This window comes from Microcaecilia unicolor, chromosome 10, assembly GCF_901765095.1.
Source record: "Microcaecilia unicolor chromosome 10, aMicUni1.1, whole genome shotgun sequence".
NCBI classification, from domain to species: Eukaryota; Metazoa; Chordata; class Amphibia; order Gymnophiona; family Siphonopidae; genus Microcaecilia; species Microcaecilia unicolor.
In genome coordinates, this window is record NC_044040.1 from 216,704,991 (window position 1) to 216,732,487 (window position 27,497).

The 27,497-nt window shown below is 47.0% G+C and overlaps 1 protein-coding gene across 2 annotated transcripts in view; it reads left to right on the plus strand.

The window, feature by feature from the left end:
• The window catches only part of ECEL1 (endothelin converting enzyme like 1), an 81,944-nt gene that overhangs the window by 22,607 nt on the left and 31,840 nt on the right, over positions 1 to 27,497 (plus strand). For both annotated transcript variants that reach the window (XM_030216268.1, XM_030216269.1), the window contains 3 exons: positions 18,690 to 18,758; positions 19,525 to 19,635; positions 24,393 to 24,485. In XM_030216268.1, the coding sequence (XP_030072128.1) occupies positions 18,690 to 18,758; positions 19,525 to 19,635; positions 24,393 to 24,485 (273 nt within the window). The remainder of the gene's footprint in view (positions 1 to 18,689; positions 18,759 to 19,524; positions 19,636 to 24,392; positions 24,486 to 27,497) is intronic.

Here is a 27,497-nt window from a genome sequence, read left to right on the forward strand (position 1 = left end):
ATTGGCGTAAATGGCCGCAACTAAATATAGTCACAGAAAACAGGCACTGGGTGTATTCTATTAACTACGCCTAGATTTAGTCATGTTCTATAAACTGGGCCTAACTTTAGGCCTAGGTGTATTTTTTTCGGTGCCAATTTTGTAGGCATGATATGTAGAATCTAGTCCATTTTGTACAGATATGTGAAACAAGGTTTTATTTATTTAGAGGTACACGTTTTTTTAGGTTTGTTCTGGAAAGGGAGCTGTTTGGATGAAGAGAATTGTTCAGTTTACTTAGCAAAATCTTGGGGCAAGGGCTAGAGCCCTGAAAGATAACTGGGGGGGGGGGGGGGGGGGGAGGGCACAGGGCTAAAGTTTCCCCCTAGGATGCCCGATAGCTTCCTGGACCCATTTCGCTCCCAGTGGGTTAGAATATGTCTTTGACAGTGATGCTCCATAGCTAGCTGATCGTCAAGGGCGCCGAGACGGGGGGGCAGGGGGGACAAAATTCCCCGGGCCTCCAAGGAGGGCCCAGTGCCGCAGTCCCACCCGCCCACCCTCGGCTCCGTCGACCGTCCGCCATCGGGCTGGGCCCCCTCCATTCAAATCACAGCGCCTCACCACCTCACTCCATGTGAAAGCACAGCAGCGGCAGTCTGCAGAACGCCTCCCTTCGGGCCTTCACTCCCTGTGTCCCTCCCTCTTCTGACGTAACTTCCGCGAGGGTGGAACACAGGGAGGCAATCTGCAGACTGCCGCTGCTGCGCTTTCACACGGAGCGAGGTGAGGTGCTGTGATTTGAATTCAGGGGGCCCGGCCTGGTGGTGGATGGAGGGGGGCGGCGGTGGGGGTGGGGCCCTGGGGGCGGCCTTGCCCCGGTCCTGGCCCAGTCTCTCAGCAGTCCTGCTGATCACCAGGGACGGAGGTGCAGATTTGCGATCCCATATTTCCTGTTTTTTCAAAAGAGGCTTCTTAAAACAGGTCAAGACCAGGGCCGCTGAGACGAGAGAGCCGACGCCCCATAGCTGCCAAACTTTGTATGGATGATGCCATTTGAAGACGTCCAAGGTTTGATAAAGCTCTCTGTCTGAATCCCTGCTCCGCTCTGCCAGCTGTCAGGAAGTGTTTGTAGACACTTAGTAGAAACAAGGTTTATTTCTCAAAGTGTCACTAACAGCTCAGGATATTGTTCACATGCCTGAGAATCCGCAGAACGACTGCCAAGGAAGGGTTCAGTCGCTTTCAGGCTGAAGAGCTTCATACTGCCAGATATGTGGGATAATAAGAGGGAAGGAGGAAATTAGCTTCTACAATTTATTTTTAGGGATATTGTGATTATTATGTCTACAAAAAGGTATTCAGGAGAATATTTCAAATCTGAAAAAGCTGCTTTTTTAAACATTTCCCAGAACTGAAACCTAGCAGGATCGGTGGGGAAGAAGGTGTGAGAGGTCCTACGTGACTGATTCTGCTGCCTCCTTGGCTAGAGCTAAATATTTTTTTTCAGGCACAGACATGGTTTGCTGCTTCTATGATGACACCAAGGCTCTGCACTGCCTGGCGTTTGAAATTACTCAGCAGTGTTAAAGGCTGTTAGCTTAGCGGAGTTTAAAAAAGGGTTGGACGGCTTCCTAAAGGAAAAGTCCATAGACCATTATTAAATTGGACTTGGGGAAAATCCACTATTTCTGGGATAAGCAGTATAAAATGTTTTGTACTTTTTGGGGATCTTGCCAGGTATTTGTGACCTGGATTGGCCACTGTTGGAAACAGGATGCTGGGCTCGATGGACCTTTGGTCTTTCCCAGTATGGCAATACTTATGTACTTATGTACTTATCACAGACAGAATTCACAGTGGTTTTCACCATCTTCTCACTGGGGAGCAATGGAGAGACAAAGCTTGGACATGGGGGAGGAGTAGCCTAATGATTAGTGCAGTGGGCTGGCAACCTGGGTTCAATTCCCACTGCAGCTCCTTGTGACCTTGGGCAACTCACTTAACCCTCCATTGCCCCAGGTACAAAATGTAGATTGTGAGCCTTCTAGGGACAGAAAAAGTACCTGCATATAACGTGTACAGTGCTGTGTACATGTAGTAGCACTATAGAAATAATTAGTAGCAGTAGGTTTCAAGGATTGGATCCTTTAGCCTGGGCTTCATCCCATGTCACAGATCAGGGGTGTAACTGGACCCTTGAAGGGTTTTGCACAGAGTGGATAGCAGAGACGTAAAGTACCCCCCCCCCCCCCAGCTTCTGGAAAAGGGAGTGTTCCCCTTAGTCCTGACCAGTGAAGTAATGGTGGCTGATATAAAATCGCAACCCTGTTTGAATTTCCTTGTCTTCCCAGCCATCATACACTCAGCCAAGCCCAGGCAATATCCATGGAGAAGAAAGGAATGGAGAACAGAGACAGAGTTGCTGAGGCTTTTGCACTGGCCACCTGGAGTAAGCTGGAATTGGGAACCCCGGGAAACTGCCATTCAGAGAGGGAAGATTTTTAAAAGCACCGTAGAGGAGTTTTAGAAAGCGTAGAGAACTGCAACCACTGAGAAAAGACTAATGCCCCGATGATCAAAACTCCGGCGCTGTTTGGAAAAAGAACACCCAAACGGCGCAGTAAAGGAACATGCCAATTTAGGCACGCTCATAGCGTTGAGCTTTAGGGACCTCTGAAAGGGGGTAGGGTCCTGATTAGTAATCTTGATTGAACGTGTTTCTGCCTTCACCCTTTTTCTTGATCTATTTAGCTGTTATATGGTCTGTGCCCTGAGAAAGGCAAGGACAAATCAAACTCTGGTATAAAGTATCACATACCATGTAAAATGAGTTTATCTTGTTGGGCAGACTGGATGGACCGAACAGGTCTTTATCTGCCATAATTTACTATGTTACTATGTTACATGCATTTTGTGCATTAAGCACAGCTCTTAAGCGCATGCTCAGAAACCAGAAGGGGAGGAGGGAAGAAGGAGGAAGGGGGGGGGGGGGATTGCCTGGCTCCGGACCTTAGGCAGTGGGAAAACTTCACCGCCGGTAAAGCTCAGGTCTGGGTATATTTGCAGGATGAATTCTCAAAGGGTTTTCCATGGGTAAACAACTCCTTTACCTTTGGAAAAAGAGCTGCTGAAAACCACCTTCCGTTCTGTGAGGTACAGTTGTGAACTCTAAAACTCTAAGGCTTTTTTCTCCACCGTTGGTAGATATTACTTTGGGGTTTTTTAAAAAAAATCTCTTATGTTATTTTTTTGGTGAGGTTGTTTGTGATTTTTTTTCAACATAAAGCAATACCACAAATATCAAACAGGAAACCTCTCTGTCCACCCGCCCTCAGGTATATGATTTTATAAACAAATGAGTTTCAGGCGTCCTCAAATTCATCCAAAGATGACAGACGTAAATTGCCAGGCAGTTTATTCCAGAGCAGAGGCCCAACAATAGACATCGCATTGCTACTCGAAATCAAGTAGTGCACAGTCATCAGTGGAGGCACCATTGCACCCCAAAGGGTGAGCAAGGTCATAAAATTGAAATGATAGGAGGAAGTGCCATAAATACATAAGTATTGCCATATTGGGACAGACCGAAGGTCCATCAAGCCCAGCATCCTGTTTCCAACAGTGGCCAATCCAGGTTACAAGTACCTGGCAAGATCCCAAAAAGTACAATACATTTTACGCTGCTTAAGCAGTGGATTTCCCCCAAGTCCATTTTAATAATGGTCTATGGACTTTTTCTTTAGGAAGCTGTCCAAATCTTTTTTAAAGCCTGCTAAGCTAACTGCTTTTAGTACATTCTCTGGCAACAAATTCCAAAGTTCAATTACACATTGAGTGAAGAAATATTTTCTCCTATTTGTTTTAAATGTACTACTTTGTAGCTTCATTGCTTGCCCCGTAGTCCTAGTATTTTTGGAAAGAGCAAACGATTAATGTCTACCCATTCCACTCCACTCATTATTTTATATACCTCTACAATATCTCCCCTCAGCCATCTTTTCTCCAAGTTGAAGAGCCCTAGGATTGTGAGGCTCAAGGGTGAAGGGGAGGAATATGTAGACGTTGATAAGGATAAAGCTGAGCTGCTTAATAATTACTTCTATATTGATGTCCTGCAAAAGTGCCAGAACTCTTTATTTAAAAATGTATAACCTGCTCAATCTACTATCCTCGGCGGAGAACATTTTTCACATACACAATTCACATGTGTGAGGGGCAGGCAATTCGGGCACCCAGTTAAACAACTGCCCTTCAGGTGAGTAGCTTTTGTCAGGATCTGTAGCCGTCCAGCCTGTTCCATTTTCTTAACTAAGAAGTAGGAGCCAGAATTAGATTTGCACTGTGCATTTCTCATAGGTAAGGTCGTTGCTGTTTGAGCCTTGCGAATGAGTATGGTTTTAGAGTGACAGGTTTGCTGTATAATTTCTGAGTGTCATTTTTGCAGGGTTATCAGAAATTGTTTAGGTTGACATCACAACAGAATGAGAGAGGCTAAGGGACTCAAGAATAGGTTAAAAATACAAAGGAGACAGCAGCACCTGAGGTGAGAGCAAAAGAATCAGAGACTGATGCGGGAAGAGTAAAATGAAAAGAACAATCAGAGAGAAAAGAGGAGAACCGATTGTAGACCCTTCGCTGAAGGAGTAGACAATGGACTATGAGATCAAATGCTGCTGTGAGGTGTAGTGAAATCAGGAGAATGCTTTTGCCTCTGTCAATAGCAGAGAAAAGATCATTCAAAAAGCCACTGCTTGCCCCAGGATTGGTAGCATGGAATGTTGCTACTATTTGAGATTCAGAATGGAATGTTGCTACTATTTGAGATTCCGAATGGAATGTTGTTATTTGAAATTCGAATGGAATGTTGCTACTATTTGAGATTCCGAATGGAATGTTTCTACTATTTGAGATTCCGAATGGAATGTTTCTACTATTTGAGATTCAAATTGAATGTTGCTACTATTTGAGATTCTGGATGGAATGTTGTTACTATTTGAGATTCGAATAGAATGTTGCTACTATTTGAGATTCCGAATAGAATGTTGCTACTATTTGAGATTCGAATTGAATGTTGCTACTATTTGAGATTCTGAATGGAATGTTGCTACTATTTGAGATTCTGAATTGAATGTTGCTACTATTTGAGATTCCGAATGGAATGTTGTTACTATTTAAGATTCTGAATGGAATGTTTCTACTATTTGAGATTCAAATTGAATGTTGCTACTATTTGAGATTCTTGATGGAATGTTGTTACTATTTGAGATTCGAATGGAATGTTGTTACTATTTGAAATTCAAATGGAATGTTGCTACTATTTGAGATTCTGGATGGAATGTTGTTACTATTTAAGATTCTGAATGGAATGTTTCTACTATTTGAGATTCAAATTGAATGTTGCTACTATTTGAGATTCTTGATGGAATGTTGTTACTATTTGAGATTCGAATGGAATGTTGCTACTATTTGAGATTCCGAATGGAGTGTTGCTACTATTTGAGATTCAAATTGAATGTTGCTGCTACTATTTGAGATTCTGAATGGAATGTTGTACTATTTGAGATTCAAATGGAATGTTGCTACCCTTTGGGGTTCTACATGGAATGTTGCTATTAATTGGGTTTCTGCCAGGGAGTTGTGGCCTGGATTGGCCACAGTTGGAAGCAGGATACTGGGCTAGATGGACCTTTGGTCTGACCCAGTATGGCTTATGTTCATACAAAGTGATACATAACAGTATTTTCAATGTTTGAATGTCTCCACATGTGCTATATTTTTACACATCCACAAGATCTCGATTCTATACATGGAAGAGGGTGGAAGGCTGAAAATTGCCTGAGGTGCCTAAAATCCTTACATAAGAACATAAACACAGCCATACTGGGTCAGACCAGTGGTCCATCTAGCCCAATATTCTGTTTCCAAGAATAGCCTAGGTGTTGCAGGACTCCCAGGGGTCCTGTCTGCCCCTTACAGTTGAAAACAAGATACTGAGGCGCTACCTTGCCAGCAGGAGCAGGGGTGGAGGACTCCTGCGCAGCCTGGAGGGAACACGGAATCAGGTCTACCCTAGATCAAGCTTCACAGCAGCTAGAAACATGTGAAGCTCTTGGCCACAGCTGTTTTACACACCTTAGAAAATTAACAGCTTAAATTGTAAACCTTCTGGAGACAGGAATATACCTACTTTAGTGGAATGTCAATCACCTTGAGCTAGTACTGAATTGGCATGAGCTAATTAAATCGATAAATAATCATTCAGTCAATCTGAATAGTCAGAGAGAGGCATCCTCAGCAGAGCTGCTCTATCCCAGGCTGCCGCCCCTGTTAGGAACCTGTGAAAGGCTTAACTTCTGTACAGTGGCCCAGGAAAGCATCTGCTGTCATAGCCTCGAAGAGTACTGCCAGGTAGAGAAAGACACAGGACGGAGACCCCCGGTAACTGCGGGGATGGGGATGGGGACAGAGTTCGCAGGAACGAGGCGGGGACAGATCCCACGGGGACGGGGCGGGTCATTTTCTACTTTGAAGCCTGTTGATGAACTCGACTGTTATTTATGTTTGTGTGATGCAGACGACGATATTTAGATTTTTTTGGGAAAAACGAGCAAACATGCTGGCCACAGGTAGCAAAATTTGCATAGGGGATCCTGTACATCCTGCTACCAGCACATCTTCTAAGAAGACATCTTCTATTGCAGGAAGGACTGAGGAAGACAGGAGAGCTAGACTGAAGCCTGAGATTGCCGATGACTTATTCATCCAAAGATTAAAGTCATGCGAAAAACACAACCAAGAAGATGTTCCACTCAATGTGGAAATTAAAAATAGTAAGACCATTCTTCCCAAGGACCGTCTTCCGTTATCTGGTACAATCATTGGTACTCAGTCATCTAGACTATTGTAATGCACTTTACGCTGGCTGCAAAGAGCAAAAAACTCCAGACAGCCCAGAACACTGCAACTAGACTCATATTCAGAAAACCAAAATATGAAAGTGCAAAACCCCTACGAGAGAAGCTACACTGGCTCCCACTCAAAGAACGCATCATGTTCAAAGTATGTACCCTAGTTCACAAAATCATCCATGGCGATGCCCCTGCCTACATGTCAGACCTGATAGACCTACCACCCAGGAATGCTAAAAAATCATCTCGCACATTCCTTAATCTTCATTTCCACAACTGTAAAGGTCTAAAATACAAACTAACGCACGCATCAACCTTTTCCTATATGAGCACACAATTCTGTAATGCGTTGCCGCGCAACCTAAAAAATGATCTATGAACTAGCCAACTTCCGCAAACTACTGAAGACCCATCTCTTCAACAAGACATATAACAAAGATCAACACATGTGAAATCCCCCACATGTATCCAGAACGGTCTTATAATGTTTTCTTGTTATATCACTATTATGCTTTATCATTATCATGTAACCCAAAATCCTCTGTAACACCAAATGTCTATTGTCTTCTTATTTCCACTATTCATGATGTATTGTAAGCCACATTGAGCCTGCAAAGAGGTGGGAAAATATGGGATACAAATGCAATAAATAAATAAATAAATAACAGTGCTTCATAGGGCATATTTCTCCCCTCTAGGGCTAATACAACGGGTTGTATTTTATACCCCTGGACATTTTAACAGTGTGAATTAGGATTCCTTGGGGTAGTAGAAATCAGCTATTGTTGGGGTTGGAAGGGTAGAGGGTGGTGGTGGGAAGGAGGGTTGTTATAGCTGCTCATTGTTATTATTATTCTCTATTTGTAATTTATACACAACAGTTGCACAGCGTATTGTTCCTTTTTATACTTTAATAAAAAGATTTAAATATAAAATCATAAGTTTTCGAGGCATCTGCAGATGAGGACAGAGCCCACAGGGATGGGGACAGAACCTGCGGGGACGGGGTGGGGACAGAGACAGGGCATGCAGGGATGGGGCGGGGACGGAGACAGAACCTGTGGGGAAGGGGTAGGGATGGAGACAGAACCCGCAGGGATGGGGCGGGGACGAAGACAGGGCATGCAGGGATGGGGCGGGGATGGAGACAGAACCTGTGGGGAAGGGGTAGGGACGGAGACAGAACCCGCAGGGATGGAGCGGGGACGGAGACAGAACCTGTGGGGAAGGGGTAGGGACGGAGACAGAACCCGCAGGGATGGGGCGGGGATGGAGACAGAACCTGTGGGGAAGGGGTAGGGACGGAGACAGAACCCGCAGGGATGGGGCAGGGATGGAGACAGAACCTTTGGGGAAGGGGTAGGGACGGAGACAGAACCCACAGGGATGGGGAGGGGATGGAGACAAACTTTGTCCCCATGTTATTTTCTACTGCCAGGCCCTGTCCTTCACCATTTTCACCCAGTTCAAAGGATCAGCCCTGTACTGGCCAGCGAGCTGGTTAGTTTCTACAGTGGTTCATAACCAGCATTGCCCTACAGCTGCTATTCTGATGCCAGTAACCCGGACTGAGCCCCCTCCCCCACATCCTCTCTCCTTTGCTTATTTCTTGGCGGCTCCATGAGGTAGAGCATTAACTCAGAAAGGCAAAATAAATCGTCTGCATCTGCTGTAGGTACTAATTGCCTCTTCCAGCCCTGTTGCAGATCATGTGACACTCGGTGACTACATTTATTTGCACAGCAAAGACAAATTTACAGGTGGCGGCAGCAGACAAATGCTTTGTACTACAGGAACGTACACGACTTTTAATGCACGGCAAGTACATAACGTGTGTCAGGCTTCATAACTGTACCACGGTTTCCCACAGCGCTGTTTACTGAATTGCACAAGGTTAAAATGAAAGGATTCGGTGTTTCTTGCTTTGTGCCCTTCTTCCATCGAAGGTCACAAGGTGGATTGTCAAAAGTCCCGCTAAGAGGCCTAATCTTCGGCCTGCTGACCTTTCAGAGACCTTGGGTAGGAGACCAATGAGAAGAGAAAAAACTGCCTGCATTAATCTTTCATTCACAGAAAAAGGGGGGTCAGTTGCCATGCATCCAGCCCCTCGGTGCACTCTCGGAGAAAATAAAGAGAGCAAAATGTTGAAAAATAGAGGAAGACAAATCAGCAGGTAACACATGGGCAAGCAGAGGACCCTTGATAGCAAATGGTCTAGAGTTCTGGGCCCTGAAATAGTCCAGGCAAAGGTGTGACATCGTGGGAGACTCTCACCTTCCCTTGCCTCAAGCCTCCGCTCACTTTGTACTTCAAAACAGAAAACCAAGGCATAACTCCGGAGCACAATTAATTGCCAGGAGCTATGATTTATGATAATGTCAGAGCCCATGAAAATCTCCACTGAATAAAGTGCTGAGCTTCTCTGCACATGTCAGCTTCAGACTGCAGACGTCCGTTTACAAGCCTGCCCACCGGGACTGAAACACGGTGACACACACAGCGCTGGCGTGGCAGCGGGTGCTTGCTTTCTGTCCGACCCTGACATGTTCAGTCCCTGTGCTGGATGTCACTGGTTTCCATAGTCCACCGTTTTTGCCGTGGTCTCCGGCATTCTCGGCTCCTGCATTTTGCAGTATTCAGCGTTTCTGTCCTAACCTACAGAGTCCCCAAAGACTGACTGTGCCCTCCTGCAGTGCCATTACCTTCTGTCTAAAGGGGTTCCAAGGAATTTGAGAAAGTCAGGAAGAGAATTCAACCAAGCCTGGAATAAACAGAGTAGCAAAGGCATGGAGGAAACCCAGACAGCAGCTAGACGCTGTGGCAGTATTTCCCAAACTGTGCACCTCAGCGAACTCTCAGGGGTGCCGCGGCAAATCTTGACCTCCCACCGCCCACAATCCAGCATCGCTCCCTACTTTCCCCTCCCACAGGTCCGGAATCTGTCGCTTCCTGCTTCTTCCCCCGCCACCGCTGCAGTACTCGCAGCTTATATTTTCGGCCCGTCCGCGATTCATACAGGCACTCCGGGGCGTCTGGCCCTCTCTGATGCAACTTCCTGTTGTGAGGGCCAGATGTGGCAGAGGGAAGTCCCCGCAGTGCCTGTGTGAATCACGGACGGCCCGAAAATGTAAGCTGCAAGCACTTCAGTGGCGGCGGGGTAGGAGAAGGACGCGGCAGTGATCCTGGACCTGCAGGAAGGAAGGTAGCGAGCGATGCTGGATTTGAGGAAGGCAGAGGTGTGCTGGATTTATGGGAGGAGAGGGGCTGCAGGGAATGGTGTGCTGGACTTTCTGGGAAGTGCGACCGCACCTCGAATATTGTGTTCAAGTCTGGTCGCCGCATCTCAAAAAAGATATAGTGGAATTAGAAAAGGTACAGAGAAGGGCGACGAAAATGATAAAGGGGGTGGGACGACTTCCCTATGAGGAAAGGCTAAAGCGGCTGGGGTTCTTCAGCTTGGAGAAAAGGCGGCTGAGGGGAGATATGATAGAGGTCTATAAAATAACGAGTGGTGTTGAACGGGTAGATGTGAAGCATCTGTTTACGCTTTCCAAAAATACTAAGACTAGGGGGCATGCGATGAAGCTACAATGTAGTAAATTTAAAATGAATCTGAGAACATTTTTCTTCACTCAACGTGTAATTAAACTCTGGAATTTGTTGCCAGAGAATGTGGTAAAGGCGGTTAGCTTAGCAGAGTTTAAAAAAGGTTTGGACGGCTTCCTAAAGGAAAAGTCCATAGACCGTTATTAAATGGACTTGGGGAAAATCCACTATTTCTGGGATAAGCAGTACAAAATGTTTTGTACTTTTTGGGGATCTTGCCAGGTATTTGTGACCTGGATTGGCAACTGTTAGAAACAGATGCTGGGCTTGATGGACCTTTGGTCTGTCCCAGTGTGGCAATACTTATGTACTTCTGTTCTTATGAGGGGGCTGCAGGGAAAGAGAGACCTATGTGGCAGGAGAAGTGTGAAGACCTATGAGGCTGGGGGGGGGGGGGTGCGGAGACCCATGTGGCTGGGGGGGGGGGTGTGCTGCAAAAAACTGCTCGGACACAAAGGGTGCTGTGAACCGAAAAAGTTTGGGAACCCCTGAGCTGTGGCATTGTAAGAGTAAGTAAACGGGCACTGTCCGCCTATAATGCATGGAGCCTCCGTTAACAACCCGTAGCCCCCGATCAGTGCCCTGGCAGGGTGGCAGAGTCTTTCCCACCACGGCTATGACACCCTGCTGAGGGGAAGAGGTCCTTAAATGTCTCCACACCATGGAGTGTGTAGATCTCCCACCTACCCATTCATATCTGGTTTTTGTGGCTGTTTTTTGCAAATGTCACAGGTTGCAAAGTACCTGAGCCAGGGGCATTTTAATCAGGCTATAAGTAGAAATCATCAGTGAGCAAAGGGAAAAGGGGGGGGGGGGGGGGGTTGTTGAACCTCCAAGCTCCGGCATAGTTGCTGTTGGATTAGCTTCTCTGGTTGTCGAGTGCCCTTGCTGTGTGGTAGAATTGCAGGTTAGGAGTTGTTATGAGTTTGCATGATATTGTTAATTAATTAGCTCAGGGTATACTCCAGTATAATATTGCATATTGACACAATAATGTATGGTATTTGCATGTGTTACCTAATAACGCTCTGTGGTGTTGTGTGTTGTTTGTTTCTTTGTTGTATTGCTGGCCCAGACTGGTGCACCACCACCCACCACTCGCAGCTTATTGAAAAACAGCACTTCTAGCCCTCTCTCCTCCCTCCCCGGCCTGTCTTGTGCCCTCCACCTGCCTTTTCTGTCCTGAGAATACCTAAGTGACAGAAATGTACATGGCACAAAAATACCGACACGCTGATTTGTGTAGCTTCTCATAACCCCTAATTAGCTGTAAAATAAACAACCAACTTTGGCAATTTGTAAAGACCTTAGAATTAGAGAGTTGCATGGGGACAGAAATCCTACCCATCCCCGCCCGTCCCTGCTGGAATTTTACCCGTCCCCACCCATCCCCGCTGGAATCTTACCCGTCCCCACCCATCCCCGCAAAAATTAAAACCATTCCAACCCGTCCCCACCCGTCCCCGCAAGAATTTAACCCATCCCCACCCATCCCCGTAAGAATTTAATAGTACATAAAAGAAAGTTCCAGTCAGCTCCCTTTCTGGATTTGAGCCACAGCACTGTAGGCAAGGAAGGAATAGAAGTTGGAACTTGGAACACTCTGGTGCGCACATGTAAGATTTGTCTCTGATTCACTGGCAGTGTGTGCTGAGGATGAGTCCATTCACGCCACATGCACGCGCCAGTAGGTCAGGTGACATCTGATTCTCGTGCCTGTGTCAGAGCTGAGGTCTGTGCACCAGCCTGGGAGCAAAGAGGATTAACAGTAACATAGTAAGTGACAGCAAATAGACCTGAACGGTCCATCCACTCTGCCCAATAGTCACACTCATGATCAATTCATCATTAAATCAACGAGTGTGATATTATATACTTGATTATGGTCTTTCTTTCGTGTTTCTGGAACAAAGACCACAGAAGTCTATCTGGCCCCATCCTTATGTTCCAACTGCTGGAGTTGCCATCGAAGCCCACTCCAGCCTATTCATGTTCTCATTTGTGGGACACAGACCGTAAAAGTCTGTCCAGCACTGTCCTTATGTTCCAGCCACTGAAGTTGCTGTCTAAGCCCTTTCCAGCCCATCCTACACCAGATTGCCATGTATGAGACACAGACCATACAAGTCTGCCAGGTATCAGCTCTAGTTCATCACAGCCAGAGTTGCCATCTAAGTGTCACTTGACATATCCACACACATGCAGCCATTTAAGGTTAGGTTTTATATAACTTCCATTTTCTAATTAGAGATCCTCTGTGTTCATCCCACGCCTTTTTGAATTCCGTCATCATTTGTGACTCTACCACCTCCTTAATGGAAGACTTTCCACATTTATGCTGTTAAAGCAAGGAAGAAGAGGAGGAAGAGACAGCACTCAAAGAAATTGGTATTCGGTAGATGAGAGGCTGGTGCAGGTGCAGCTTACACTTCCACGGGAAGCCCACAGAACTGGTTCCATCCCCCGCGGGAACCCCGCAGGAACTGCCTCCGTCCCCGCAGGAACCCCGCAGAACTGCTTCCATCCCCCGCGGGAACCCCGCAGGAACTGCCTCCGTCCCCGCGGGAATCCCGCGGGTTCCGCGGGATTCCCGCGGGGACGGAAGCCGTGCAGCTCTCTACTTAGAATAGAAGCTCTAAAACTACAGAATGGGGGGGGGAGGGGGTGAAGGCAAAGGGAACTGCAGCATTTTAACAAAGGAGATTTGTGAGGAAGGAATGTGTTAAGTGACTGGGACACACATTAGTGCACTACAGGAAAATAAGTGATGCTTAAGGTGATTGCGACCTTGAGGGGAGCCGAAGTCCTCTTCTTCCTGGATCCTGAAGGAACTGGGTCTGAGCCAAGCTCCGTCAGACATTAATACTGCGCAATCCCACATTCAAATAGGGTCAGATTAACATTTTAGCCCTGGGAAATTCAAGAAACATTTTTGATTTTACAGTGCATACCTCCTTGATCAACCTGTTATTGCTGTCAGTTTCCAGACTTCTGGTGGGCTCTGGGGCTTAATTTTATAGCCTCACGCTCTTTATGACCTCCTGTCTGTCTCACATGTCTACAATTCTGTTGGAAAAGGTTTAACCCTTTACGTCTCTCCCTCATCCTCCGTGAAAAAGCATTTTTCAATGCAAGTACTCCAAGTACAGTCAGATGTCAACGTTTGGATAAATGCTCCATTTTCCACTGGAGATCTCCAAATATTTTAGACTGAGCATTCACGTAACTACACAGAACTGAGTGTGTCGGATGCAATGGCCTCTAGATTTCAGCGTCCGGGGTGGAATTTAGAACCCTTTATTCCACAATCTGGTATTCACTAATTCACGTGGAGGGGCATAATTGAACGAAAACGTCTATCTCCATGGGCGTTTATCTCCGAGAACGGGTCCGTGAAGGGGCGGACCGAACCGTATTTTCGTAAAAAATAGACGTCCATGTTTTATTCGACAATTTGTGAGCTGGGCGTTTTTGTTTTTCAGTGATAATGGAAAATGAAAGCGCCCAGCTCAAAAACGAATAAATCCAAGGCATTTGTTCGTGGGAGGGGCCAGGATTCGTAGTGCACTGGTCCCCCTCACATGCCAGGACACCAACCGGGCACCCTAGGGGGCACTTTTACAAAAAAAAAAAAAAGGTAAAACAGCTCCCAGGTGCATAGCACCCTTCCCTTGTGTGTTGAGCCCCCCAAATCCCCCTCAAAACCCACTGCCCACAAGTCTACACCATTACTATAGCCCTAAGGAGTGAAGGGGGGCACCTACGTGTGGGTACAGTGGGTTTGGGGGGGTTGGATGACTAAGCATTAAGCAGCACAATTGTAACAGGTAGGGGGGGATGGGCCTGGGTCCACCTGCCTGAAGTCCACTGCACCCCCTAACAACTGCTCCAGGGACCTGCATACTGCTGCCAGGGAGGTGGGTATGACATTTGAGGGTGAAAATAAAAAGTTGTGAAACATCATTTTTTGTGGTGGGAGGGGGTTAGTGACCACTGGGGGAGTCAGGGGAGGTCATCCCCGATTCCCTCTGGGGGTAATCTGGTCATTTAGGGCACTTTTTGGGGCCTTATTCGTGGAAAAAACAGGGTCCAGGAAAAGTGCCCTAAATTCTAGCTACAAACGCATACTTTTTTTCCATTATCGGCGAAAGGCGTCCATCTCTCCTCGGCCAATAACCACGCCCCAGTTCCACCTTCGCCACGCCTCCGACACGCCCCCGTCAACTTTGTACGCTTCCGCGATGGAGTGCAGTTGAAAACGTCCAAAATCGGCTTTCCATTATACCGATTTATTTGTTTTTGTGAGATAAACATCTATCTCCCGATTTGGGTCGAAATCTAGGCGTTTTTCTCTTTCAATTATAAGGTGGTTAGTGGCTTTCGAGGGGGGGGGGGCTGAGATATCTTTCATCAAACCATCACAAGATTGGATTAAATGCGTGCGTGATCTTTCAAGCCCATTTCTGAACGATCTTCAGCTGTGAAAGTTCCTCTCTGCCTCTAAAGCTCCCTCCCTATGTCTTTGGCTTCTTTTTTGTTTTTTTTTTACATTGGTGTAATAACAAAAAATCTGGTTTTCTCCAGGACCAACCTGGCTCCAAGCTATGCCATTTCTGGTTTTGCTCTGCTGCATTTAGGGATCTGAAGGAATTAGGTGTCAAACCGCAGTCCTGGAGAGCTGCAAAACTGGCTTGGTTTTCTGGATGTCCCCAATGAATATTGTGGCAAGTACATCTCCCCAGAAGGTCAGAAAAGGGAGAGAAATGGCCACAAGAACTCCAAGGCTGCAGGAAACACAGCAGATGGAGCAGGAGAAGGGAGGAGGTCCCTGCTTTTAGATTACCCCTCTCAGGATAGTCAATGTTATCCCAGGGAATACAAGAAAGCTAGGGCAGCTCAGGATCCTCAGAAGCTTAGCAGAGATTGGGTGCCAGTACCAGTGGTTAGGAGGCGGGGCTAGTGGTTGGGAGGCAGGGCTAGTGGTTGGGAGGCGGGGCTAGTGCTGGGCAGACTTCTATGGTCTGTGCCCTGAAAATGGCAGGTACAAATCAAGGTCAGGTATACACATAAAGTAGCACATATGAGTTTATCTTGTTGGGCAGACTGGATGGACCGTACAGGTCTTTTTCTGCCGTCACTTACTATATGTTACCATGTATCCTTCAGCAACTTATAGGTGGCCATCTGTCCCCCAGGTAGAAAAACCCTGGAACCAAGGATTGAGAATTGGGGATGGTCCATAGCAGAAGAGCCAACCCCTCCTTAGTCTTACTGAAGATCTCTGTAGCCCAAATTGAGGAGGGACTAACACTCCACCTTGGGTGAATGGTAATATATCATGCCTGTGGGAAAAGCAGAAGGAAGCTGGGAGTCCCAGGGACACAGCCTGAAGTATAGACGCTGGATACAAGTGGCCCTGCTGAAGAAGGGAGTCTGGAGAAAATTACCAAAGAGTATGAAGCTACTTCTTAATTATTTTAACCTGTTTGAGGAAAGGGCTGTGGGATGATTCTATGGTAGGTGGAGGCCTTCCTCCCTCCTTTATATAAGTACGTAATTATTGCCATACTGGGACAAACCGAAGGTCCATCAAGCCCAGCATCCTGTTTCCACCAGTGGCCAACCCGGATCACAAATACCTGGCTAGATCTTGAAAAAGTTCAATACATTTTATGCTGCTTATCCCTGAAATAGTGGATTTTCCCCAAGTCCATTTAATAATGGTATATGGACTTTTCCTTTAGGAAGCCGTCCAAACCTTTTTTAAACTCCACTAAGCAAACTGCCTTTACCACATTCTCTGGCAACAAATTCCAGAGTTTAATTACACATTGAGTGAAGACAATTTTTCTCTGATTCGTTTTAAATTTACTACATTGTAGCTTCATCGCATGCCCCCTAGTCTTAGTATTTTTGGAAAGCGTGAACAGACGCTTCACATCTACCCGTTCAACTCCACTCATTATTTTATAGACCTCTGTCATAGCTCCCCTCAGCCGCCTTTTCTCCAAGCTGAAGAGCCCTAGCCACTTTAGCCTTTTCTCATAGAGAAGTTGTCCCATCCCCTTTATCATTTTTGTCGCCCTTCTCTGCACCTTTTCTAATTCCACTATATCTTTTTTGAGATGCGGAGACCAGAATTGAACACAATATTCGAGGTGCGGTTGCACCATGGAGCGATACAAAAGCATTATAACATCCTCATTTTTGTTTTCCATTCCTTTCCTAATAATACCTAACATTCTATTTGATTTCTTAGCCGCAGCAGCAGCACATTGAGCAGAAGGTTTCAACGTATCATCAACGATGACACCGAGATCCCTTTCTTGGTCCGTGACTCCTAACGTGGAACCTTGCATGACGTAGCTATAATTCGGGTTCCTCTTTCCCACATGCATCCCCTTCTGCAGTTCACTCTTAATGCCCTCCCCCACTCGCCCGTACTGTCGGTCTGGCATCTCCCCCCCCCCCTCCTCCTGAACCACCAGCAGTTCTCTCTTCTCTCCTCTCCCCTCCTGGATTAACTTTTTTTTTCTGTAAATCTTCACCCCGCAGTGGCAACAGTATTGAAACTCTGCCTCGGCCTGCGCCAAGCCTTTCCAGGAAGCTGCATCAGAAGGGGGCAGGAGGAGTCAGAAGGAAAGGCCTGGTGCAGGCAGTGTTGCCAGGTGGGCGGTTTTCCGCGACCCGCCGTGGGAAATTTTTGCCCGCGGCGGGTTGCGGTTTTTTGGGCTTCTTTTGTGTTTTTTGGGCGGTTTTTTAGGCGTTTTTTTTCGGCCTTGGGGGGCGGGGTTAGTGACGTTCTGGGCGGGGCCGATGACGGGAGAGGCGGAGCCGATGATGGGGGAGGTGGGGCCGATGACAGCGGGGGCGGGGTTGATGACGGCGGGGGAGGGGTTGATGACGGCGGGGGTGATGACGCGGGGGTGGGGGTGTCAGGGGCGGGGTTTGAGTTTGGGCGGGTTTTGGGCTGGATTTGGGCTCGTTTGGGTGGGAAAACATTTTTCCACCTGGCAACCCTGGGTGCAGGCTGAGGCACTGTTTCAATACCATTGTGGCTGCAGGGCAAAGATTTACTGGAAAAAAGTTAATTGGGGAGGGGAGAGAAGAGAGAGCTGTTGGCTGTCTGGGAGGGTAGGGAGAGATGCTGGACCGACTGTGCATGCATGTGTGCAGATGGGCAGGGGAAGGAGGGCAGTTAATCCTGAATTGCGATTAAATTTTGTAATCGCGATTCATGATTGATGCATTCATCGTGATATTAATTGCTATTAACATGCAACCCTACTTTTTTCATATATGCTGATGATATTATGTTTTTACTACCAGTTTGTCAAGATTGGTCGACTACCTTGACCAGCATCACTAACTGCGTTCAGGTGACTGAACAGTGGATTTTCAGTAACCATCTCAAGTTGAACCATGAAAAAACAAGGTTTTTGTGGTTGGGTAATACCAAACCCAAATTTCCTCAGAGTTTTTCTGTTGCCTCTGACCGTGTGCGGAGAGCAGGAGGGAGATGGGAGGGAAATGCAGCATGGCACCATTAATAGTAATCAACTGACAGGGGGTACATAGGCACAGGGCTTTTTTGAGGGGGTACTTGGGGTCCTGAGTACCGGCACCTTTTCCATTGGCTGCTAAAATCGACCCATGGTCCCCAAGTTTTAATGAAAGAGCTCAGGCTCTACACACCAATTCTGCCTTGTCATAGGTTCTGTGACTGGTTGCAGGGGGCCTGGCTATTGTGGGGAGGGTCCCTCAGTGATTACCCCCACCCTTGAAGGGTGGCCTAGCATTTGAGTACCGGCACCTTTTTCACTAGAAAACGTGCATGGCATAGGCAACACACACACCTTGAATGGCTGCTCTGCTGCTTGGTAGGGCTCAATGAGGGAAATGAGGGAAAAGTGAAAGAGGTGACACCCTCCCCACCTCTCTCTCCCATACAGAGAAATACACTCGTGAGTGACTTCCTTGTGTGCTTATCTCCAGAATTTGTTTAATTAGTCTATATTGTTCTGGATTTACACATCAGAAGGTAGACTTGAAGCTCTACTGAGACCAATTCATGGACAGTATCAACTGAAGATAAGCAAAGGGGGTGATGGAGGGAGCAGTAGGGGAAGATAAAAGAATGAAGTGAGGTGTCAATATGGGACACTGACTCTGGATTTTTGGTCACTTGCACAGATTGACCAGGATGGACTCACGCTGCCAGAAAGAACTCTGTACCTCGGGCAGGATGAAGAGAGCGAGAAGGTAAGTGAGATGGAAATGAACACACGATAATGGTCGCTCGAATGCAGAAAACCGAAATCACGCATGACACTAAATAAAGGCCTTATGCACCAGAACTTGCTCAACTGTCAGGATATCCCTAGTGTAAATATTCGTAAGAAACTGGTGACGGGGGGGGGGGGGGGGGAATTTATTTCTAGAACCCGATATACTGACCTTCTGCTATAGCCAATCAAAGCAGTTTACAATAGTGATTCAGACAGATCACTAAATAAAACAACAAATTATATAACATCACCTCTACATAACACATGATCCCACCTCCCTTAATTTCTCCCGGGGGCTACCCAATATCTGGCCGTCCTCATACTCTGTCCAACAAAATCATTGGGAATAAAATGTTTTGGGATCCTTTTTGAAGTGGTCAATTCACCCTCAGATCATAGATCTTGAGAAGAGAATTCCACAGAGCTGATGCTCTCCCTACAGTTTCGGGTTCAGGGAATGTAAGAAACTAACAGATTCGCTAAGTAACGAGGACGAACTAGATAAAATTCCTTATGTGCCAAAACTAAAGTCTTGTATTTCGTATGGTGTATGCAAGGCAACCAATGTGTCTCCTTCCACAATGGTGGGAGAAGAAAGAGTAACTGGGCGGCAGCAGCTAGACGGCAGCTTTCCGAAGACCGTAAGAGTGGCGAAGGTCTGCTCGCCTTCTCATTCTGTGCTCTCACTCTGCTCTGTCTCTCTCGGACTCTCATTCTCTGATTCTTCTCTCGCTTCTCAGATTCTGGCAGCCTACAAGGTTTTCATGGAAAGACTCTTGAGCCTACTTGGGGCAGACGATGTGCAGCGAAAGGCTGAAGAGGTTCTGCAGCTGGAACAGCAACTTGCCAACGTAAGTGTCTTGTGTCCTGGGGGCTATGGAAAATGAGTGTGAGCGCTCCTGAGCCTTGGACTGCCCACTCCCACCTAAGCACCAGTAACGACATCCCTACTCCCATCTGAGTACCAGTAACAGCATTCTCACTTCCCACTCCCATCCCTGCATCAGTACTAACATTTCCACTTCCATCTGCTTTGGGATTCTAGATTTATTTCTCATCTTTTCCATATCTGTGCTCAAGGGCAGTTTATTTCCCCGTCCAAGTGGATTTGCTGTCCAAACTATGAATAGAGCAGAGAACGTTAAGCCCAAGGTCATAAGCAACATCAGTGTGAGATGCAGGATTTGAACCATTGTTTTGCTGTAACCGGGAGGCTCTTGCATCAGCATTCGCCTCAGAATGAAGAGAGCTGACAGGCTTCAACAAGGAGCGTTTACGGAAACTGAAATAGGAGGGAGCGTTTTGGAGTTCATCAGATAGAGAGTTCCAAAGTGAAGTAGAGGCAGACTGAAACCGAATCCACACCTGTGGCCGAAATTCGTGGCTCAGTTTTGGCCAGAATGAAAACTGGGGCCCCGTCCCTGCTGCCGCTACTACCGGCCAGCCTCCTCCCATCCCTCCTAATAAAAACCATGTCCCCCCCCCTGGGCCACCCAACATTCTGCACCCCTTCCCCCCCCCCCCTACAGTAGCCCCTGCTGCTCAGACCATTCCTGATTCACAAATGGCAGCTGCAACTTCCCACAGGCTGCTGCCATTTTTTCAGCGCATTGGACGGGGGCAGGAGCAATTCAGGATGCTCCTGCCCCAAGGACACCACTAGACCATCATGGCTTTAGAAGGTAGGCCCAAGGGGGGGAGGATAGGGTTATCATATTTTGTCCCCCCAAAAGGAAGACACACGCCCCGCCCCCTTTCACACCCCACCCCTCCCCTTTCACGCCCTCGCTCCGGCCCCTGTCACATTTCCCCTCCCCCTGTTACACACCCCGTCACCCCCCCTCCCCTTACCTTACTACTGCCCTGGTGGTCTAATGACCTCTTCAGGGCAGGAAAGAGCCCCCTCTTTCCTGCCCGGAGCGCTGCCCTGCATGCATCCTTCCCGTTGGTGATTTCGGCGCCGATTCAAAATGGCCGCCGAGAGTTGAAGTCTCACGAGGTCACTTCAACTCTCGGCGGCCATTTTGAATCGGCGCCGAGATCACCAACAGGAAGGATGCATGCAGGGCAGCGCTCTGGGCAGGAGAGAGGGGGCTCTTTCCTGCCCCGAAGGCGAAATAGGTCACTAGACCACCAGGGCAGTAGTAACTAAGGGAAGGGGAGGCTAGCAATCTGCCCATTTCTCCGGATTTTTGGACAAACGGGCAGATTGGCAAAATCCGCCCGGTTTCCCAGACATGTCCTCAAAAAGAGGAAATGTCCGGGTAAATCCGGACATATGGTAACCCTAGGGGAGGAGGGTGGAGTGGTGGGTGGCCTGGAAGGTGTGTTTTTTGTCAGGGAGTGGGGGGAAGCTGGTCTGCAGCAGCTGCAGCAGTGATGGGGGGGTGAGGCTATAGTTTTGGGTTTCCACCGAAAATGCCCAGGCATTTTCAGCAGAAACCGGAACCTGGATTTCAGGTCAGTTTTGGTGCCAAATCTGAAACTGAAACCAAACTTTGGTCGGCCTCTAAGTCTAGGCCCCATATGCAATGTGATTTTAACCAGCCAGACACGGCTCCTGGCCAGGTAAATTGCCTATTCGAGGTGAACCGCTAATTTTCAGGGGCGCTAACCGGTTAAGTGCCACTGAAATGTAGCGGTTAGCGCCAAACTTAAAATGGCTATTTCAGGGGCGTTCTGAGGGTGGAGTAGACACTTGGCTGGTTAAATTGCAGTATTCAGCACTTAACTGGCCCAGGTTAACTACATAAAAATCAGTCCTATCTTTATGCGGGGAAAATATAAAACCTGGAGGCAGATCATATAAAAAAAAGTCGTCTTTCATGAAGTGAAAATGCTCCCAGGTCAATAAACATCTGTGCCCAACATGGCCGTGTTTCGCCAACAAATACTGGATTCGTCAGGGGCAGTATGGACCAGCTGGCGTGAACTGCAAATTCACCTGGTCCGGTCCAGCATAAAGGTAAAATAACCAAGTTTCTTGTTTATTGAACTGGCAGGCATTTTCACTCCATTGAAGACGACCTTTTTATCTGATCTGCCTCCCGGTTTTATATTTTCCACGCTGGATTTGGCGGATCCCTTGCCTTGTTTTCTGCTATCTTCATAGGGTAACCCATAGCCCACTTAACCAGCTATGCGTTAGGCAGCCCTGGAAACCCAGAAACTCTACTACTACTACTACTATTTAACATTTCTAAAGCGCTACCAGGGTTACGCAGCGCTGTACAATTTAAACATAGAAGGACAGTCCCTGCTCAAGGAGCTTACAATCTAAAAGACAGGTGTACAATCTAGAGACAAGTGTCCAGTCAAAGACAAGTGTAGAGTCCGACTAATAGGGCATACTATATTTCACGGACGGTTAGGTGCCGAAAGCAGTATTGAAGAGGTGAGTTTTAAGTAGAGATTTGGGTAGGGAGGGGGCTTGGCGTAGGGGTTGAGGAAGATTGTTCCAGGCATAGGGTGAGGCAAGGCAGAATGAGCGGAGCCTGGAGTTGGCAGTGGTGGGGAAGGGAACTGAAAGGAGGGATTTGTCCTGGGAGCGGAGGTTACGGGCGGGAACATAGGGGGAGATGAGGGTAGAGAGGTAGTGAGGAGCAGTAGACCGGGTGCATTTGTAGGTAAGGAGGAGAATCTTGAACTGTATGCGGTATCTGATCGGAAGCCAGTGAAGTGACCTGAGTAGAGGGGTGATATGAGTAAATCGGTTTTGGTGGAATATGAGACATGCCGCAGAGTTCTGAACAGATTGAAGGGGGGATAGATGGCTAAGTGGGAGGCCAGTGAGGAGTAAGTTGCAGTAGTCAAGGCGAGAGGTAATGAGAGCGTGGACGAGAGTTCTGGTGGTGTGCTCAGATAGGAAAGGGCGAATTTTGCTGATGTTGAAGAGGAAGAAGCGACAGGTCTTAGCAGTCTGTTGGATATGCGCAGAGAAGGAGAGGGAGGAATCGAAGATGACTCCAAGGTTGCGGGCAGATGGGACGGGGTGGATGAGGGTGTTATCAACTGAGATAGAGAGTGGAGGAAGAGGAGAGGTGGGTTTGGGTGGAAAGACGAGGAGCTCGGTTTTGGACACGTTCAGCTTCAGGTGGCGGTTGGACATCCAGGCAGCAATGTCGGATAAGCAGGCCGATACCTTGGCCTGGGTCTCCGTGGTGATGTCTGGTGTGGAGATATATATATATATATATGGAAACCCAGAAACTCAATGCGGGTGCAGGTTTCCAGGTTTAACGCTGGCAGCGATCAGCAAAGCGCTGACCATTGCTAGCCGAATATCAGACCCTCTTTTACTAGTCGTTGGAAGCTTAATATTATGAAGCCCTGGGAACTGAAGAGACCTTTTATGCAATGAATGTAAAACCTGCCGGGGAGCATATCTTGTCAACTTATGCGAAAGATAAACGGGAAGTCCCAAATGCCTTTCTAATATTACTTCTGCTGAAGCTGCTCCACAAGCTACACCTGCTCTGAGACAGAAGTAATTGTGACACCTGCGTCAGTTAGAATCAGTCTAATTTATACAAACCAACAAGCTAGGATCGTGGCCCCTTGCACAGTGCTACCACGTCCAAAAGAAATCCCAAGTCCTGGAAAACACTTGCATTAGGGTTTTCCCCCCCTTTTTTTTTTATATGCACGGGTTTTTTGAGTAGCTGGGATTCTTGTAGTGTTGTAAGATACACGCAGAAGTGCTGGTTCTGACCCTGCTCTGCCCATTCTCTGCTCCCAGGGATGCCAAAGAGGTGCTTTGTTTTCCTGGGTTTTTTTGTTTCCAAGCATGTAAACCCCCAACTAATAAAAAAAAAACACTGATCTATATGCTCAAAGTCACTTATAAATCCCCAAAGTGGTTATAACAATAGGATAAGATTCAGATCCCTTGTCTGGCCTGGAGGCAGGATAGAGCATTTCTGATTATTATATTTCATTTGCATTTCCATCCCGTCTCCCGTCTCCCGTCTCCGAAGCAGTTTAGGAAGTAGCAGAGCTGTATCTGCTGTTTCTACTTTTTTTTCCCTAGGATGCTGCAGTTTTCTTTGCTCATTCTTTTGTGGGAAATCTCTGAATTGGTCCCTCAGCGTTGGGAATTGTGTATTTTTTTGTTTGCACAGTGAGTACGGGAGGAATTTCTTGCCGGTTTCTCTCCCTCCAGTGCTGCACTGTTGTGTAGGGACAAAGCCTCCCCTCCTTCCAAGCTCTCCTCCACCCTGTTGGACTTCCATGACCTCAGCCATTCAAATATCCTCCTCCCCCATTATTCATCTCCATAAACCTCAAAGGCATCAATCTTCTAAACACGATTCTAATTCATAATTATTGAAAGGCATAAAGCACTCTTTTAATAGTCACCCAGCGCATTGAGAGTCGTGGGATTTCCGGAAGCCTTATCATTATCACAGAGGGATTCCCGGAGACCTAATCACTTCTGTTAATTCTTCTCTTCACTTTGGGAAATCATAATAATGGTTACAGAAAGCCACTTTCTTTCTTTTGAGTCCTGCCTGTCCTCTCTCCCCTCCCACGCCTTTGCTGCCCCAGGAGTTTCTTTCCCTCCCTGGTGGTAGCTGCTAATGGTTCTGTTTTCTCTCTATGGATTCAGATCACCATTTCGGAGTACGACGACCAGAGACGAGATATCAGTACCATGTACAACAAGGTGACCATGTCTGAGCTGCAGCGGATCGCGCCAAACGTGAGTCAGACCTTCCCCACCATCTACTGGATGTAACAACCCTGGTTCAAGCTGTGGGTCCCTTACACAACTCAACCACAACCACAACCACAGAAGGTGCCCTGGGGGGTTTTGGCCTTGGGTCTTGTCCCTCGTCATCAGCACCAGCTGCGAGTATACTACTAATAATTTCTATAGCACTACTAGATGTACGCAGCGCTGTACACATTATATACAGGTGCTTTCTCTGTCCCTAGGGGGCTCACAATCTGTTTTTTTCCCCCTGGGGCAATGGAGGGTTAAGTGACTTGCCCAAGGTCACAAGGAGCTAGAGTGGGAATCGAACCCAGGTTGCCAGGATCAAAGCCCACTGCACTAACCATTAGGCTACTCTTCCACTCATGACAATAAGGGCTACACAGTGTTGGCAGAGTACACAGAGCTGAACAAAGCTCATTCACATGTTTACAATCTGCCTGCTCAGAAAACCTTCCAATCAAAGCTTGAGCACAGGGCGGTGATATGACCCCTACAAAGAGGAAAAAAGAGACCAGCAGAGTTCAGTTTCAGAAGAGGGGGCTGAAAAGGAAGCTAAATATTTAAAAGGTATGAGACCTCTTAGAAAGAAGAACAGGGGGGGGGGGGTGGAAGAATGACAGCAGTGGCAGTAAAGCCTGTTGAGAGATTGTTTTCAGGTACTTCAGTGAATGTAGAATTTGCAGAGGGACTATAAACCCCAGGAGAAAAGTAGAAATATGTGGTACTAAACCGGGTGTGAAGAACTTTATTTCAATGGAAATGGAGTTCAATGGAACCGAGTCACAAAGCCAACAGACCGAGGAGTAACATTAGGAAACATTTCTTGACATAAAGCATAACGGACGCATGGAATAACCTTCCAAGAGAGGTTTAGAGCAGTCGTGGAATTCAAGAGAGCTGGATACAAGGTGAAAGTGGCAGGAGTGGGGCAGGGTTATTCCCATCAGGAATGGGCAGTGGGACCAGCTCGGTGGCAGGGGCTGGCACAATTCCAATGCAGAAGGTCCCTGGATCAGGTTCTCCAAGCCTCAGGTCAGGTGAGTGAGGCTGAAGATTCTGCATTCACAGCCCCTGGGGGGAGGAAGGGTGACATCTGGTGGCTGGGTTTAGAGCCCATGTAACAGGGTTCCAAGTGCAATAACCAGACCTGGAACAATTCAATTCAATTTTTTCTACCCGCAATTTCCCCAAATAGAGTTCTATGCGGTTTACAGGAAATAAGCTGGGCATTCTCGGGAGCTACAAATTTAGTTACATTTAGAATCGTCGATTTTTATCTAATACGTATTTTGAGAATAAAAATGCTTTAATAATTTTACGAAACACGCCATAATTAAACATCATCCTAATTCTGACTGTTAATTGATTCTGCCACTTAGCAGATTGCTATTGAAATGTGGCTGAAAACACAGGTCTTTCAGAGTAGGGTATGATAACTCTAAAAAGCATCTTGCTGTTTTCAATCTATTGCGATCCGATAAAAAAAAAAAAGTCAGATTATAAGTACATAAGTACATAAGTAGTGCCATACTGGGAAAGACCAAAGGTCCATCCAGCCCAGCATCCTGTCACCGACAGTGGCCAATCCAGGTCAAGGGCACCTGGCACGCTCCCCAAACATAAAAACATTCCAGACAAGTTATACCTAAAAATGCGGAATTTTTCCAAGTCCATTTAATAGCGGTCTATGGACTTGTCCTTTAGGAATCTATCTAACCCCTTTTTAAACTCCGTCAAGCTAACCGCCCGTACCACGTTCTCCGGCAACGAATTCCAGAGTCTAATTACACGTTGGGTGAAGAAAAATTTTCTCCGATTCGTTTTAAATTTACCACACTGTAGCTTCAACTCATGCCCTCTAGTCCTAGTATTTTTGGATAGCGTGAACAGTCGCTTCACATCCACCCGATCCATTCCACTCATTATTTTATACACTTCTATCATATCTCCCCTCAGCCGTCTCTTCTCCAAGCTGAAAAGCCCTAGCCTTCTCAGCCTCTCTTCATAGGAAAGTCGTCCCATCCCCACTATCATTTTCGTCGCCCTTCGCTGTACCTTTTCCAATTCTACTATATCTTTTTGAGATACGGAGACCAGTACTGAACACAATACTCCAGGTGCGGTCGCACCATGGAGCGATACAACGGCATTATAACATCCGCACACCTGGACTCCATACCCTTCCTAATAACACCCAACATTCTATTCGCTTTCCTAGCCGCAGCAGCACACTGAGCAGAAGGTTTCAGCGTATCATCGACGACGACACCCAGATCCCTTTCTTGATCCGTAACTCCTAACGCGGAACCTTGCAAGACGTAGCTATAATTCGGGTTCCTCTTACCCACATGCATCACTTTGCACTTGTCAACATTGAACTTCATCTGCCACTTGCACGCCCATTCTCCCAGTCTCGCAAGGTCCTCCTGTAATCATTCACTTTCCTCCTGCGACTTGACGACCCTGAATAATTTTGTGTCATCGGCGAATTTAATTACCTCACTAGTTATTCCCATCTCTAGGTCATTTATAAATACATTAAAAAGCAACGGACCCAGCACAGACCCCTGCGGGACCCCACTAACTACCCTCCTCCACTGAGAATACTGGCCACGCAATCCTACTCTCTGCTTCCTATCTTTCAACCAGTTCTTAATCCATAATAATACCCTACCTCCGATTCCATGACTCTGCAATTTCTTCAGGAGTCTTTCGTGCGGCACTTTGTCAAACGCCTTCTGAAAATCCAGATATACAATATCAACCGGCTCCCCATTGTCCACATGTTTGCTTACCCCCTCAAAAAAATGCATTAGATTGGTGAGGCAAGACTTCCCTTCACTAAATCCGTGCTGACTTTGTCTCATCAGTCCATGTTTTTGTATATGCTCTGCAATTTTATTCTTAATAATAGCCTCCACCATCTTGCCCGGCACCGACGTCAGACTCACCGGTCTATAATTTCCCGGATCTCCTCTGGAACCCTTCTTAAAA